This window comes from Saccopteryx leptura, chromosome 1 (genome assembly GCF_036850995.1).
Source record: "Saccopteryx leptura isolate mSacLep1 chromosome 1, mSacLep1_pri_phased_curated, whole genome shotgun sequence".
Classification (NCBI taxonomy): domain Eukaryota; kingdom Metazoa; phylum Chordata; class Mammalia; order Chiroptera; family Emballonuridae; genus Saccopteryx; species Saccopteryx leptura.
The window spans coordinates 110051385-110069212 of NC_089503.1; the positions used below are offsets into that span (position 1 = coordinate 110051385).

At 34.6% G+C, this 17828-nt stretch overlaps 1 protein-coding gene across 1 annotated transcript in view; it reads right to left on the reverse strand.

The window, feature by feature from the left end:
- The window catches only part of LOC136388117 (fibrous sheath-interacting protein 2-like), an 89713-nt gene extending 72111 nt beyond the window's left edge, over window positions 1-17602 (reverse strand). Inside the window, exons 1-8 of the mRNA XM_066360119.1 lie at window positions 17504-17602; window positions 17116-17241; window positions 13625-13786; window positions 12815-12904; window positions 11358-11497; window positions 10289-10430; window positions 9650-9760; window positions 5944-6070 (exon numbers count right to left, since the gene is read on the reverse strand). Of these exons, the coding sequence (XP_066216216.1) occupies window positions 5944-6070; window positions 9650-9760; window positions 10289-10430; window positions 11358-11497; window positions 12815-12904; window positions 13625-13786; window positions 17116-17241; window positions 17504-17602 (997 nt within the window). The remainder of the gene's footprint in view (window positions 1-5943; window positions 6071-9649; window positions 9761-10288; window positions 10431-11357; window positions 11498-12814; window positions 12905-13624; window positions 13787-17115; window positions 17242-17503) is intronic.
- Window positions 17603-17828: the final 226 nt, after the last annotated feature.

Here is a 17828-nt window from a genome sequence, read left to right on the forward strand (position 1 = left end):
TTATTTACAATAGCCAAGATCTGCAAACAGCTCAAATGTCTGTCAGTGGACGAATGGATTGTAAAGCAGTGGTGGTACATATACACAATGGAATACTATGCAGCTGTGAAAAAGAAGCAAATATTTCCTTTTGTGACAACATGGATGGACTTGGAAACTATTATGCTAATTGAAATAAGCCAGGCAGAGAAAGAAAATTATCATATGACCTCACTAATTTGCGGAATCTAATAAACAATGTGAATTGAGGAGTGGAATAGAGACAGAGGCAGGATCAAAGGGACCAGAGGGAAAGGGGACAGAGGAAAAGGGGACAGAGAGAAAGGGGTGAGAGGATAGAATCAGAGAAGGGAAAGAGCTTGGTGAAATTATATATACATAACACTGTTATAGAGAGCAGTAAAGCAAATCTTGGAGGGAAAGGGGGAGGGTGAAGGGGGGTAGTGGGTCAGGAGGAGTTTGAGGGGAACATGGAGGTGGGGGGGATGTACTCGGTGGGACACTTGAATCTATGTAAACACAATAAATTAAATTTTAAAACTACAGCAATCAAGACAGTGCCATAATAGCAAAGGGCTAATCAATGGATCAGAAAATGAAAAGGCTTGTCACAGACATAGAGAAAATATCACATATCTGAAAAGACTCAAATCCAGAATATATGAATAACTCCTAAAATTCAACAGTAAGAAAACTACCCAATTAAAAATGAGCAAAAAGGTTCAACAGATACTTCACCAAGCAAGATTTACAAAAGGCAAACATCATATGAACAGATATTCAACATCACTATCCATCAGGGAAATGCAAATGAAAACCACAGAGAGCTACCACTACATTTATTAGAGTGGTTAAAATCAAAGTTTTGGGTAATACCAATGCTTGCAATGATGCATAACTAATCGATTTCTCTTGCATTACTGATGGGAATGCAAAATGCTAGGACACTCTAGAAAACTGGGGCATTTATAAACTTTAACATACCTTTATGACCCAGTAACCCCTTGTTCACACAAAATACAGAATACAAATACTACTAACATTTCTATTTATAATCACCAAAACCTGGAAACAACTCAAATTTTCTTCAGTTGGTGGCTATATAAACATTCTGGTACATACATGCAATAGAATACTACTCAGCAATAAGAAAGAGAAAACCACTGACACACACAATAACTTCAGTGATTTCGAAGGTATTACGCTGACTGAAAGAAGCCGTTATCAAAAGGCCAATACCTTATGATCCCTTTTATAAGGCATACTCCAAAGGGGAGAGAAACCTATAATGATGCAGAACGTATCAGTGGTTACCTGGGGTTATTAGTGGGAGGGAGGCAGGTGTGACGGCAAAAGGAAATTTTTAGAATGTTAGAACTGCTCTTATGTGATTGTGGTAAAGGTCACACAAATGCATATATACATTAAAATTCATGAAATTGTATTAAAAATTCCATTTCATTTTAGTGAAGCAAAATAAATACCTCAGGATTTTTTTTTTTTTTTTTTTTTTTTTTGAGACTGAAAAACTGCAGAGACAAGGTCAGAAACAGGGGCTATAGGAAATTCAGGACTCTGAACTCTGCCTGAGAGTTGCTAGCTACAAACTGTATGGCACATTGCCCAGAAAAGTGTAAAAGCGATGACACTACAGAGTCTGTATCAGGGTTCACTGATGAAATTGAAACCAAGAAGGTTTGATTGGGGTGAATAGGAAAGAGGAGTACTTCTCATAATACATAATTTGTGATGTCACTGCTATACAGTTCTAAAATTCACAAAAAAGAATGACTCCCATGCGACTTTTCTTAGAGTGGAGTAGACAGATAAATCTCCCCTGCCCCTCTTCTCAGTATGTATCAATATAGTTTCAGAATACATCTTTTAATAGAATGTCAGCTATGCTTAAAATTTACAGGTCTGTTCTCCACACAGTTGTCCCAGATAGACTGGTAACTTGGTGTGGCTGAAAACCATATATTCCATCTAGCATCTTTTCCTTCAATCCACTGAGACTTTCTGATATGATTAAGACCAGTCTGGGCTGCATTAAACACTGGAATGTCAGACAGTTATCCTGTGTGAGATAACTGCTTTTGATACTGAGAATTTCGTTTTACTGTCTACAGTTTAGTAGATGTGGGGCTAGTGTTGTCATACTTGTGTATGGTAAGAACTCTTTGGTGTTTCATACAAAAATATTTGGAATTTAAAAATGAGATCCATAAAGTTTAGAGGTGAATCAGCTCAACATCAGTGGTTCTGAGAATGAAAAACGTCAGCTAAAGCAACCCTGTCTCTTCCCAGGTTTCTGAGCTCGATGAAACTGACTAATCAAATTACATACTCAGGGAGGAAAGGTTTTGAGCTTTTCTTTTTCTTTAGAATTTTAACTTATAAAAGCAAAGAAATTTAACATTTATATATTTTAATTTTTCCCTGAAAACGTTGTAGTGGAAGGAAATAAATATTGTTCAATTTTGAGGAATCTTACACTTTTGGCAGTGTAATATTTGAAGGATTTTTATGCTCTCATTTGGGTTCCAGTGAGCTCTAACAGACAACATGAAGTAACAGTGTGAGGAAAATAATAAAGTGCTATTTCAATAGGGTTCATGGTAGCTTTGCAGTTAATGTACTTAATTTATGACTCACTTCAGAGTTTTCTAAAATCATTTTGAGCATAAAAATTATTTTGCAATTTGTTGGGTTCTATGTACTATTTATTTAATAGCAATAAACCCTCCATTTAATTTTTCTGAAATGAACATAGAATGTTAAGTTCAAAACACTAAATCAGCAACTGGAGACCAAATCATGAAAGTAATAGAAGCTATATCATTGCTCGTAAGAATCACCATAAATCAGTCATTTGATAACAGAACCAAGGATTTATCTGCATTTTCGCAAAAGAGCCTATCTAAATACTGTCTTCCCAAATTACTATTTAGCATTTCTTATCACACTATTTAATTACCATTTGCTTTCTGGTCAGAAACAGGATAAATTAACTTTATATCATCATAAATCTTCTTCTTCTTTGAAGAATGAGCTTAAAGAAATATAATAAAATATTTATTTTGAATAATGGTGATGTCTTATCCAAGATTGACTATGTTTTCATGCCCCAAAGAAATTAAACCATATGCTAAATTTTCATGTGGAATGGTGGGATGGTGTTGGAGAAGATGGAGAGGTGTGAAATACGAAGAAAGACAATAACTCTTCAAGTACTGTCCCTTCAAGTTAAATGACATACTTGGAGGGAGAGAATTTTTCTCTAGCAGAAAGGAAAAGCTACACTGCTCAACTGTAAAATATAATTTTCTCTGTGGGGTTGCATGCTGACATAACTACTAGCTGGAGACCTACCAGCGCACAGTGACTATTGCAGCTCTTAGATGTGCACCACAACCTGGAATAAGCAACCATGTATATAACCCTTTTTGAGATAGAGGTGATTATAGTTCTTTTCCTAACCATTTGGTAGAGCAAAGGATCCTTTACAACATGTGTGCTCAATGGGTTTTTTTTTTTTTATCAGAAATGTAAACTGTGAGTGATCTGGCTTCCCACTGTAGTAGATTCACTTGATAGCCCCTTTCTCTCCCATTCTCTTTTGTGTCCCTCTGAAAGCTCTCTACTTCATGGAAGATGACAACATTACTAAAGAGGTATAATTTCATTTCATTTGTGAAACAAATATTCTTATTCTCTGTCACTTTGATAATATGAATTAATTTATATTCTACTTCTTCAAAAGAAAGGGATTTGATGTAACAAATGTTTAAAATGTCTACTTGAAACTCTTTTCCTATTAATTGAGAAAGTTAACAGTTAAAGAGTAAGGGACATATGTATATAGTTACTGCGGTGTTTTCTGAAGCATGACATTGCTGTCATTATGTCAATGAGCTGAATAGATTAGTTCATTCAGCAAACATATTTAATTTATACTTACATACAATGAGTAGTAGGTGCTCTGTGAAACATAAAGGTTACAATATTACGGGTGATTAAGACAGAAGTACGTGCAGGTGTATCAGGAATGACACAAAGTAGCCTTGGCCAGGTAACTCAGTTGGTAAGAGCATGATCAATACTCTAAGGTTGTGGGTTCATTCCCTGGTCAGGGTACTTACAAAAACCAATAATGAATGCATAAATAAATGAAAAAACCAAATTGATGTTTCTCTCTCTCTCCTGCTTTCTCTCTCTCTAATATCAATAAATTAAAAAAAAAAAAAGAATGACACAAAGTACTATAGGCATTCTCAGGAGAGAGATGTTCCGATAAGGGTTATTAAGAAAGGCTTTATGGAGTTTCACTGACAATGGAGCTTAGATAATTGTAGCATTTGGCTAGATGGTCAGTAAGCATGTAAATCCAGGTTAAGAAAATTGGAAAAGAGAAGCAAAGAAGTATGAAAGGTAATTTGTATTTTAGGAATGGTCAATAGTCTCATTTGATTGGACAATAACATAAATTGAGTCCTAACTATGGGCTAGAAATGTTAAACTCCTTTTAAAAATTATTTAGGAGTATCATCTTTGCTTTCAATGATGAAATTTATAGTTTAGAGCAGGGGTCTCAAACTCAACTCAGCATGTGGGCCGCAGAGCAAGATCATAGCTGTTAGGCGGCCGCACTAGGTCTACAAAAGGCAACTGTTACGCAACACTTTTCAGTGTCACAAAACGACCAGAAACTGTAGTTCGCATCACAACTGCTGTTAACTAAGCTAATATCTAGCTAGGATGCTAGAGAAATGAAAAATACAAAGTAGGCCCCTAGGCTTACTTAATTTTATCCAAAATATTTTGAACTTCGTGGATTAGTCTGCGGGCCGCACAAAATTGTTCGGCGGGCCGCATGCGGCCCGTGGGCCGCGAGTTTGAGACCCCTGGTTTAGAGGGTTTAAAGTATTTTTACAAGCTCTTTACATGTTTGGGAAAATAGTAAAGCAGGACTTAGATTTCAGCAGTTTGGCTCAAGTGTCTACGTAAATAATGCTTAGATTATAGCTGTCTTCTTCCAGGAAATATGTGAAATAAAATAAATTAGTTAGATTTGGTTTGGACCCTAGATGATGATGAATTCTTGCCTAAGAAGTCTGAGGTTCATTTGAGAGGTAATGAGGATCTTTAAGTTTTAAGTATAATTAGTTAAAAAATGGATTTGAAGTAGATTAGATTAAGAGCCAGTGGAGACTAGTTAGTCATTACTGGAGTGACATACATAGGTTCTCATCTAGAAACAGATGAAGATTGGGACAGAGATAGGATTGATGTGATGCTATGATGATAACTGCATGGAAAATGATCATATATTTCCTCATACTATATAGTCACAGATAATTAAAATAAGTCAACATTTTTGCATTCAGGCCATGAAATTTTAATATCAGTAATTAAAATGATTTGATAAAGTCCCCTATAATCTTATAATGTTATAAATAACAGGAAGCTGGTAGAGATTTGGCATAGCAAAGTTGTGCTTGACTTATTTTTCTTTTTTTCCTTCCATTCTTTCTTACTCTTCCCTAACTCCCCTCTTCCTTCTTCCCTTTATTTTTCTCTGGGTCTATTATTCTTTCTGTCTGGCAACATAGAAAAAGATTATGTTGGTATATATTAACCATCATCTTAAATGTAACCTTTTCAACTTTCAGTAGCAAAAAATACATAAAGTGTAGGGAAATTAGTTAGAATTTCAGTATAATCAGATTTGTCCACTGAACCATTAGATAAGATTATTTTTCTTTGTTTTAATTTTTACATATATGTCTATTTTCAACTTGAACAGTAACAGGGAAATGCCGAGAACTATGCCTGGTACAATGCAAGTTGAATGAGTGTAAGTAAACAAAGTTTTACAAAATAAATTTTATATACATAGAAAAGTACTTTCTAAATAGCCACCTCAGCTTTTAATGTTCTTACATTCGAAATGCGTTCCATCCTGTCCTCTGTAATCACATGTGTTTTTTCCCATCTCTTCTCTTCTAAAGTCATTTTCTTGCAATCTTTGTAAATGATAAGCCATTTTTTTCTCTAAAGTAGCTTGTTTCTAAAACATTAAAGGAAATATATTGGTTAGCATCAAATTGCTATTTAGAAATGAAAAACAAATACTTATAATATGGTTTAGTATATTGAAAATGAATAGTCATTCCTGTTTTGACTTGTGAGTTACCATGAGAACAAATTTTGGAGGGTATTAAGGAGTAAATTTCCACTTGTGGTCAAACATAATGAATATACATATTTAATATATGGTTGCAATTTACCTCAATGAACCTACTGAGAGAACTAGTCTAGTGTCAGGTCAGAAATGGTCTCATAATCCATAAATATCTTGGGAAGTTGAGAAAATTTCTAAATCATCTTCAGCTGGAGGATTACTGAGTAACTTAACCACAAGTCACTCAGGCCTACCATAGGTAAACGGAATATAACACATAAAATGTGACTTCCCTTTGTGAATCCCTGGACTAATATTGATCCTAGATATACCAGAAAGGAGATAACTGCACAGAGCAAGAACCCCAGGACTCCTCAGATGGTTCCCTAGTGCATTCAGCAAGAGAACGGATCAGTACATGCATAAAAAAAAAAAAAAAAAACTACCCAAGGCCACAGAAGGACAAACCATCCTGAAGAATTAGAGAGAACAGTGCTCCTCAGCTACTTATCATGTCTATTCTCATCAGCCTTCCTGGAAAAAATTTTATTCACAGTGCATTGGGTAGAGTATTAAAATGGGTCTTGCCTCAGTACTAAGAAATAACTAGTTAAAAATATTTATAAAAATATAAAATCACTCAGCACCCAACTGTTAAAATCAAAGATAAGAACATTAACATAGATAAAATAACTCCATTCCACATATTCACAAGGAAAAGACATGAAAGATATAAAAAGGAAAAAAAATCAATTTTTTAAATGTGTGAGATGACAATATAATGGATACATTACAGCATAGTAGGCAATTCAGAAAAAGAGGTTAATGTCCATTGAGGAACAGAAACTATCCAAAAGGAAAAGACTAAGAGAAAAAAATTATAAAATTAAGAGTGTCAGTGAGATGTGGGACAACATTAAGCAGCATAATATATCTTTAGAGAGCTGAGAGAGGCAAAAGAAGTATTTGGTAGTAATGTTTACTATCACTGCTGTTTGTATATTTATCTATTTATTTATTTATATTTTTTTACATACTCTGCACTATGCTGGAGGGTCTAGTCCATGCAATCAGGGAAAAATAATATATATATTATTTATATATATTATTTTTAATATATATAATAATAATAATATATATATATATGGCATCTGGACAAAAACTCCTAGAACTAGTAAGTGATTATTATTTGCTAATAGGTGATTTTTAATAATGCAGGATACAAGGTGAATATAAAATTGCTTTTCTATACACACCTAATTTAAAATAAAAATACAAATTATAATAGTAAAAATTAAAAATACTTAGGGATGAATCTATCACAAAGATGTATAAAACCTGTATACCGAGCCCTGGTTGGTAACTCAGTGGATAGAGTGTCAGCCCAGTGTATGGATATCCTGGGTTTGATTTCTGGTCAGGGTGCATAGGGGAGGTGACGATCTGCTTCTCTCCCTCCCCCCCTTCTCTCCTTCTTTCCCCTCAACAGCCAGTGGCCGGATTGGTTCATGCATGGTCCAGGGCACTAAGGATAGCTCCGGTGGAGTGCATCAGCCTCAGGAACTAAAAATAGCCCAGTACTGGAGCATCATCCCCAGATGGGATTGCCGGGTGGATCCCAGTCAGGGTGCATGCAAGAGTCTGCTTCATTATCTCTCTTCCTCTCACCTAAAAGTAAAAAAAAGACCTCTACATTGCAAACTACATAACATTGATAAGAAAAGTTAAGGATACTTAAATAGACACATTTGGTTTATGAGTTGGAAAACTCAGTATTATCAAGAGATCAATTGTGCCCAAACTGATGTATCGAGACAACACAATTTCAATAAAAATCTCAGCAAGATTTCTTGGTAGAAATTGACAAGCTAGTTCTAAAATTTATATGGATCTGTTAAAAGGTTTAAATTAGCTAAAACTACTTTGAAAATGATGAACAACTGAAAAAGCTACTACTACTTATTTAAAGGATTATGAAAGATACAATAATCAAGACAGTAAATTAGACAAATAAGTCAAAGAGCAAAAAAGAGTAAAAAGACTGATACAACATATTTGTGACAAAGATGCAAAAACAAAAATCTTTTAAAGATTTTTGTAAACTCTAAGCTCATAATTTGGAGTAAAAACATATAATGTCAAATCTCATGGGAAAAGTTATAAAAATATTGGGAAATACAAATGAATTGAAAGCCTCTTGTATTAAAACATGCTTTAAAAAGACAATCTAGAATAATTCCATTAGAAATATCAATACTTCAGAGAGATCTGCCATTAACATAGCTTAAGCAGCCTGTGATGTTAACATGCCTTCCCATCATTGGACTGGTTCTATCTAATGGGCAATCCCAGAATTTATCTGTTTGTACTAGTTGCCACTAAAATTGACTACCACTCATTAAATAGAATTTGGCATCAGGCCAAAATGAAGGGACAACCTAGGGCCTTTTGTTGCTCTCCAAAATCAAAAATATTTTCAGAGGTGTCTGGAAGCAAAAAAAAAAAAAAGTAAAAATAAAAAAATTTAAAATAAAAAGCCAACTTCAAGAGAACTCCCACACACAAAAATAGTGGTAAACAATTGATTAGAAAAATAATTACAATAAATTAGAATAGACTGAGTGCCATATGAGCCATATGTTCTTGATAATAATAAAAGTAGCATGTGACAAAAGTAGATTAGATTATCATACATATTTGTATTTCTTATATTTCCAAAATGAAAAAAAATGTGATATAGCAGTACATATCAATATAACCAGATTATGTAAATCTATACTTATGTCTAGTTCTGTTAAAAATAAACAACCTAAGATGATTTTTTTACAATTCAGACCAACATTTATTAATATGGCAAATTGTCCATGTTATTTAATTAAATGAAAAAGTAATGAACAAAACAGCCTTTAGGGTATAATAACATGAATTTATTTATTGGAACACATAAACATTCATAAAAATGTCACAAAAATGTGTGCCTGTGTGTGTGTACCAACAGGTTAACAATAGTTGTGTACCAATAGGTTGGTACTGTGACTTCAAATGATTTCTTTCTCTCTATATACAGGTTTAGACTCCAAATCATAACATATTATATATTATTTAAATTTAAAAGCACTACTCTAAAAATTAACTGGAAGGTAAAAATTGAGTAATTTTTCCAAGAAATTCTGATTTAAAAAAAAAAAATCAGTTGTCACTGTACTTTATGGGAATTACAAGTATAGTTTATGGTGTGAGATAAAGTAAAAAATAATTATACCAAATAATAGAGCAGTACTTTGTATATTATGGTCAGAATATAATATGGCCAAAATATAGTAAAAACTTTCATAACTTTCAGTTTTGTATAACGCATATTGTTAGGGGAACTGATCCATTGTCATATTATGCACTTTTCAAAAATCAAAACTAGAAAAAGCTTCTTCTCTAACAAACCAAATTAGAGATTAGAGTTAAATAGACCTTCTTGTCACGCTCTTCTCTGCATCTGCGCCGTTGTTCCTCTACTCGAGCTTCTCTTTCGTTATCTTCTCCAATCTTTGTCAGAAGTAACATCTCTTTTTGCTTCCATTCCTAGAGAGCACAATGTTATTGTACTTTGTGTTTACAATAAACCTTTATATTACGTCCACCACCAATGAGCAAATTAGAACAAGTCAAGAGTCTAACAGAAACCAGGTCAAGTACAATGGAAGTCATATATAGGATTTTGAAAGGGCTCTCCTTACTTTACTCCTATTAGGAATGGAGGCATGGTTGTGATTGACATGATTATTTTTTACTAAAACTAATATATATATATATATATATATATATATATATATATATATCTTGCTTACATTGAAGACTCTAGGGAAGTTAAATGGTGTCTGTAAATTTCACAATCATCTCTTTAAGAGCACGTATTGATTTATATTTACAGTTTGTGGTTTCAGCCTCCTTATTTTATGTTACAACTTATATATTATAGCTGCAAAAAAAGATTAAAGTAGGTAAATTATTTAGACCTGAAATGATTTCAAGTATAATAGACAGCTAAAATTACTGACAAATAAAACACTGTGCACAATTATTTTCTTAATATTTAAATGTATCTCTCACCTCTTCAATTTTTCTACGAAGACTAAGTTTTCTTCTAGTTTGTTCTCGCAGTTGCCTTTCTTCTCTGTCCATCTGGAGTAGGCGCTGTTCTTCTGCTGTGTGCTCCCGTTGTTCTAATTCTCTACTTATCATATCCAAATATCTAAATAAAAGTGCAAATGTAAGTGAAGGTGAATTGGGTGTTTCGCTTATAGTGATATCAGGTGCTTTGTTTTGCCCAAACCACCTCCTGGCTCACTTTTTATTCCTTGAACTAAAATACTTTTACAATTTTTCTATCAGTTCTATTCATGAACTTGTAAGCCAGCTCTCAACATATTTTGTAATACAGATCCCCTTACCATATAAGTATCTGTTCTTATGGCCAAGACAATAGTAATATATAAAGCAAATTTATTTAACACATTTTAAACAGTAATTATTCATAAATCACTCAGTTTAGGGAGATGAGTTTTAAAAGAAAGCTAAAATAACTGAAAAATTGATTCCAAATATAGAAGGAAAAAAATAGATTTGAATTTCCTAAGAAAAAAATGTATCCTGGGTCCCTTGTGATTCACTGTTTTTCCCCATGTATAAAACGCTCCCATGTATAAGATGCACCTTAATTTTGGGGCCTGAAATTTGAAAAAAAAAATGTATTACATTAAGTTATTGAACTCAAGGTTTATTCATCATAAAATTCATACAACTCCTCCCTGTTAAAACTCCCTTCCATTGGCTTGTCCTCATCTGTGTCTGATGAAGAATTACTGTCTTCACATAGTGCCTTTTCCTCAGGTCCTTTTCTGGCATTTGAAATGCCACAACCACTGTATGAGACGCACCCAGTTTTTAGACCCCAAATTTTTTTAAAAGGGTGCATTTTTACATGAGGAAATAAATACAGTACAAAACCTTGAAGAAATCTTCCATCTGAGTCTCCCTTCCTCTCCATACTGAGGGCAATAATGGAGTTAAATAGTGTCTAGTACTTTAAAAAAATTCCTAATTTCAATTCTTTCTAATATTTTTCAACTTATTTGAGTCCACAATGTATACATAAAATATGCATTAACTTCAGTTTTACCTGTGCCTTATTAGTCGTTCCTGGTCCTTAAAAGATGGAGTGTCCTGCTGTAACAACCAACTTTTGAACTGTGAAACCTCACAATGTCTAGGTATTTGACTGTTTTCTTGAAGTTTCTTTAATTGTCTTCCAAGCATTTTCTTTAAAAAAAAAAAGTGTGTATCATATATATGCAATTTTCTACATATGTGTCTATAATGATTTTAAATTTACCAGAAATAAAACTGTCCTTTGATATGCCTTCTTATATGTAGTGTTAAGTAGAATTTCTGTACTTTCTAGATAGTTAATTCTGTTTAACTGCATTTAAATCTATTTTGAACCCATTTTAGACATAGACAACCAAACCAAAGTAAAGATTTCTGTCATTGAAAATAAAGATAAATACCATATATTTTCATCCATTCTGAAAAAAAAAAAAAAAAAAAAAACAAAAATATGGAGGGGCAGGAGAAATTCTAGACAGAGAGGGAAGTACGATAAATTGTAGACTACTTAAAGGTATAGGAAAATCACTCTCATTTCTATCCACTCTCTCAATCTTAGAACATAAACTGGTATAAACACACACACTTTTATAATTTTTATTCAATCCTCTTTGACCCTAGAATCCAGATTCATTCATGCACACAGAAACACTAACTTCAAGTCAAAAATTGAAAGGAAGTCACTATTTATATCCACTCACTTTATACCCATCATTCCACATTACTTTTATCATTGAACACAGCTGTATGTGTGTGGGCATAGAAACACAAATGTACATATTCTTTGAGTCACTCATAGGACATTATAACTATTCATACTGTCCCTCTCTTGTTATTTAAGATGTTTTGGATTCCAGCTTCAGAATTTGTTGCCATAATAGACTCTACTTATTGGCCCCACTCAGATTGAAGGAATACATTGGAGTAGCAATTTAATTACTAAATTATGCTGATTACCACTGGTGTATTTGTAGGTAACCTGGTCTCTTTCCTTTTCTTGGCCTAATACAGCAACCTCAAATTATCATTTATGCCTAACCAGGTGGTAGTGCAATGGATAGAGCATTGGACCAGGATGTAAAGGACCCAGGTTCAAGACCCCAAGGTTGCCAGTTTGAGCACAGGCTCATCTAGTTTGAGCAAGGCTCACCAGCTTGAACCCAAAGTCACTGGCTTGAGCAAGGGGTCACTTGGTCTGCTGTAGCCCCCCACCCCCAGTCAAGGCACATATGAGAAAGCAATCAATGAACAACTAAGGTGCCACACAACAAAGAATTGATGCTTCTCATCTCTCTCCCTTCCTGTCTCTCCCTATCTGGCTGTCTCTCTGTCTCTCTCTGTCCCTGTCACAGAAAATACAAATTTAATTAGTTTGTTAAAATTAAAAGTATTATAAGAAAATACTTTTTAGATAAATAAACCTTTCTTCCAAACCCTATATAAGAAATCAAATTTAAGTATTTAACTTACTTGTTCTCTTATATAGTTTCTTTCGAAGTCTAATTTTAAACTGGTAAGATATTGCCTGTACTTATTCAATTCCCTCAAGTTGCATACAATCTGAAGAAACACACACATAAAACAATACTATAGAATATAAATACAAACATTTAAATATCCTATCAATTACTTTCAGGAGGAAAAATAGTAATAATATACACTTGATAATATTTTGGTACCAAGAATAATAAATTGTTAATACATTTATAACAGTAATCTCTACAATTGTCAAACAGCAGGAAATTTCTACCCAAATCTTATTACTTTATTAATATGACTTATGCTGTGATAAGGAATTTAGTACATATAATTGGAGTTACTAGAATAAAACAATATAATAATAATATTCAATACAAATTAGAATATAAGATTGTTCTATGTTCTATTAGGATTCCATCAGGCTAATTTTGTTATGTTCTTATTTGTCTCAGGTTTTTAAAAAGTTCATAGGATATAATCTTTGACAAGCATATAGTACCACTGGAGACAGAGAAAGAGAACTGTGATGTAGTTGGGAAATTATTTTTATATTCTCAAATTATTTGGTAATCATCTTTGATATTAAAAATAAAAAAAGAGAAGTAGTAGTATCATTTAGAAACAACGGTTGTTGATTTCCCTTAATCCAAAATTACCAAATAACATATAATTTCTTATTAAGTATCTCTCATGACCAAGATAAAGGTGAAACCCCACCCCACCCTACTGAGGTATAGAAGCAAGCTTATATCAAGTCTTGGAAGTCTTCAATGACTAAAAAATAAGTAAGCTTCAACCCACTTTATTGTTGCTGGTAATGTAGCCACCTTTCTTTAATCTCCTCAGGATATCTTTGCGTGAATGGTATGCCCTTAAATGTGGATCATGAAGACTTTTATATTGGTTTTCCAATAGTCGACAATAAGGATCACTCAGGTTAAAACCATAAGAAGGTTGAAAAAGCTGCAAACACATATTTAAAAAGATGACAAATGTAAAATTAATGAGTTTCACTTTTAAATATCAACCTATATATTAAAATGACTAGAGTACTCATTAAAAATAAAGCATGCAAGAAGAATCCCATGTAGGGAAACCCAGAAACAAAATGATTTGGATTGAGTAATACTAATTGCTTATTTCTACTCCCCCCACCCCACTGGTCTGAATTATTCTAGAAATCCATCCTCACTCACTTCCTCTACTGATCGCCATCAATCTCTGGCCCTGAGCCAGAGAAGAAAAGAATAGAGGAAAAGAAGGAGAATTGAATAAAATTTAGTTTAATGTATAAAGCTAATGCTAAGTTTCTCCATTTCCCTCCTCCCTCTTCTGGGTCAAGGCTCTGCTTTTGAAGGATAAAGAGATAATATCAATGATAACTATTAAACAATAATCTGAAAATTCTGAAAAATGGAAAATCTATTCCCAAGATTCATGGAAACAAATTTATCAAAAAAATAGAAGTAAAACTCAGACGTTAAAGATGATGGATTAAAGAGTTATTGTATCTTGGGGTCTTATTTGTAAAAGAAACCCAACAATCTCTGAGTGATACAGTTAGAAAAAATGTTCAAGATTTAAATTAAAAAGTAAAATATATTGAAGAACCAGTTGTAAAGGATATTGATAGGAATTAAGATTTCTCCATATGTGTAAAGACCAAATACAAGCTTATGCAAAAGCCATTAACTTATAAAAGAAGGAAAATATCAGCTAATAATCATGTTTCTATATTTGTTATTTTAGAGGAAACAGCTCAGTTATTTAATCTCACTTATAAATTAAAAATTAAAACATTACCAAAGTGGTTCCTTTTTTTTTTTTGGTTTGAGTTTTTTGTCCATTTTTTCAATAGCAGGGTGGTGTTAATGTGTTAAGGGAAAAATCTGTGAAAGGGAAAAAGTGGATGATAGGAGTAGGTGTGGATGTTGTCCTAATGGCCTCACTTTATTTTTGTTTTCCTTTACTTTTTTTTTGGGGGGGGGGAAGAAAAACAGTAGTTTTAATCTAACGTAATGTCAAAGCAGGAACTGGCCAAGTGAAAGGCAGCTGGAATGTGTAGGAGATGTGGCAAACCTGAGAGCATCTATCCTGTTTGCAGGCATCTAATTCAATTTATAAAACACTACAGTTCTGACGTCTGCAGGTACTGATTTGTGACCTCTGCCTTGTTCTGTCTGACACACATCAGTCAGATTTGTAACACTAAAGAGGCTGTCTGGGTGGGATCCTAAAAAGAACTCCCTTAAAGTAGGTGGGAGGATACTTCATACGTGGACAAAGAGGCAGACTGGTAGAACCTGATAAGATGCTAGCTTTCCTTTTTTTCCGTTTCACACTTCCTTGGAAAGTTTCTGTTCTCTTGCTTAACACTAGACTTTCATCCTTTCCAAGGGGCCTAAATCATGAAGTACAAGTCCTTGCTTTCCTGAGAAGGCAAAGAAAGGAATTCTACAAAGCAGTATCTTAAATTTAGTGAGACCAGATATGAAGCAACCAACATTCATGAGTCAAGGATTGGTCTGATTTTTTCTTTTAGATGTTGAAATTTAGCTGTTGACTTCTTTTAGATATTGACTTTTATCTGTGATGAGATGTTTCTCAAAATCAAACCTGGGCTACTGACCTTAAAAGAGCACCTTTTAAACAAATCCATTCACTTTAACCAGGGTAACCCTTTTGTTGTCAATTAAAATAATGAGTCTGTTTACCTTTAAAAAATTTTTTCTAAAAACCCTAAAAGTGTAAATATAAAGCATTACTTCATTGAGGAGCTTTTACTGAAAGAAAAAGAAAGCTCTCACAAACTCAGTCTTCAAGGAAATACTTTGGTGCCTAATTGTAATTAAATTAAGACAGTTTAAAGGGAATGAATGTAATAAAAAAGAGAGAGAACATTAAGAAAAATTATTTGACATAAAATGGTAATGCAGCCACGAATTTATTTGAGGGAGACAAAAGAAAGGCAGGGCTAAATATAGACACAAAAGAGGAGTGAGATAGGTTTCAACATACTTTACAGAAGCTAATTTGTGTGAGTGTGACTCAGTTAAATTATGTGAAGTACGCATGTTTTAATTAGCTTGTTTTATTCTAGTAGAACAGATTTGTTTTTAAAAACAAGTATTTTCGAGGAGCAAAACTTATTTTACAAAATCATGTTTCTCAGACAAGTGGCTCTACCCATTTCTGATATCACAGAGAATAGAAAGGTAAGGGGGTCACTTAGAATTCCCCTTGTAGAATTTTTGGCTGTATGAAGCAAATAAACCATTCCAAAAGAAGAGATTGAACCTCCTTTACTGTCAATTATTGACTCAAGGGCTGGGGAGGTTCAAGGGTAGGAGTAGCATTGAGAACTAGGAACATGAAAGGGTTTGAGGGAAGTACACACTATAACCCAGTCTGATTTAAAGTACAGACCTACAATTATAGAATTGTAGTGTTGAGTGAAATGATACAAACCAAAGGCAATACAAATTTTAAGTAAATATAAGATCACAGGGGGTTATGATAGTTTAGAAAAAATTTTGAAAGATGGCTGAAATTCACAGATTGAGGAGAAGAGCACAGGGCATGCCAAGTTTGGGGACAAGGCAAATAAAAGCACAGAAACATTTACGTGGTATGTGTGAGAAGGCATAAAGAACCTCAACTGGAAAAAGCTGAGGCTCCGGGTTGGAGTAAAGACTGGAAAAGAAGGTTGAGGGAGATGATGGAGTCTCTTCAGGGAGGTAGAGCCTCCTTCCATTAAAGTGAGGTTCAAGTACTTAACCATATTAACTGTTTTCAATTCCATTCCTCCCCCCCTTCAATTTTGTATATGCAATAGAATTCCTCTGAAAACAAAACCATAGAGAAATTTCTCTAATGAGAGTTTTGTTCAAGTTATTCTTAGTTAAAATCATAACAATTAAATACCAGCCAACACTAGTAATTTTCCACCTTTGAATCAAATATATTTATTTCTAAGTAAATAAAATCTCACTAAATAGAAATATCTTAAGTGTTATTATAAAGAAAAGTTAATATGCTCTCATAAATTATGAAATTATGAGAGAACTAAGAATCCAAAGGTTTTAGCCCACGATCCTGTGTAAGCCATACTGGATGACGTGGCTTGGTATGAATCCTAAACAATACCTCGGTTTGATTTGGATGGAGGTTTGATTTTTTTTTTTCCTGTGAATGTCAGTGCAAATTCCCTTCATGGACTTTGTATAATGCAGCGCCTGCCATAAACAGCAAGCAGAAATGGGCAAAGACACCAAGGTTAAGATAAAAACTACCTTCTGATTTAACTTCGTAGTGTAGAATAAAGTATTGCTCCCAGGGATCGCAGGCAGCTTGACCCCAAGAGGCAGATCCAATAGTTCAGCCGCTCCAACCACTGGAAAGTGGGTTTTGTTCACGTCCTGTCAGGTACAATGGGAGAGTTCTGTCTTTGGCCGAACTACCTGCTGGGACGAAGGAGCCCCGGGCTCCTACAGCCCGGGTTGACCGCCCGCCTGCTGACCCCCGGCAACCTCCCGATCCCTCCCTCTTGCAGCCACCTCTACCCGCTACACCGCATGAGGGCACCTGAATGGTGACTGTTGGAAACCACAGGACCTGCGGGTGTCTCTCCCTGCCCTGCACCCATCGAAAGACAAGGAGCCCAGGCCTCCTGCCACTCACATATCCGCACTTCTGGCTGTTCTCAGCCACGCTGCTGGAGGCAGTCTTGGTGGCGGCAACGCTGGCAGCTTTGGAGCAGGCGCTGAGGTAGAGATCCATACTCCGCCCAGGCCTTTCTGATCCGTGTCCGGTCCGGACCGGACCGGTATGGCCAGTACCCCCGCGCGGCGTCCTGGGCCCCTCTCCCCTCCCTCCCAACGGTCCAGGCCAGAACGTTGGGGCTCAAGGGGCTTGAGCGCCCCCAGTTGTTAAGTCAGCCCTAGGAGCCCGGTCTAAGAGGCCCACAGTGGAAATACTATTTCTCTCTGCAACCAGCATCAAACCA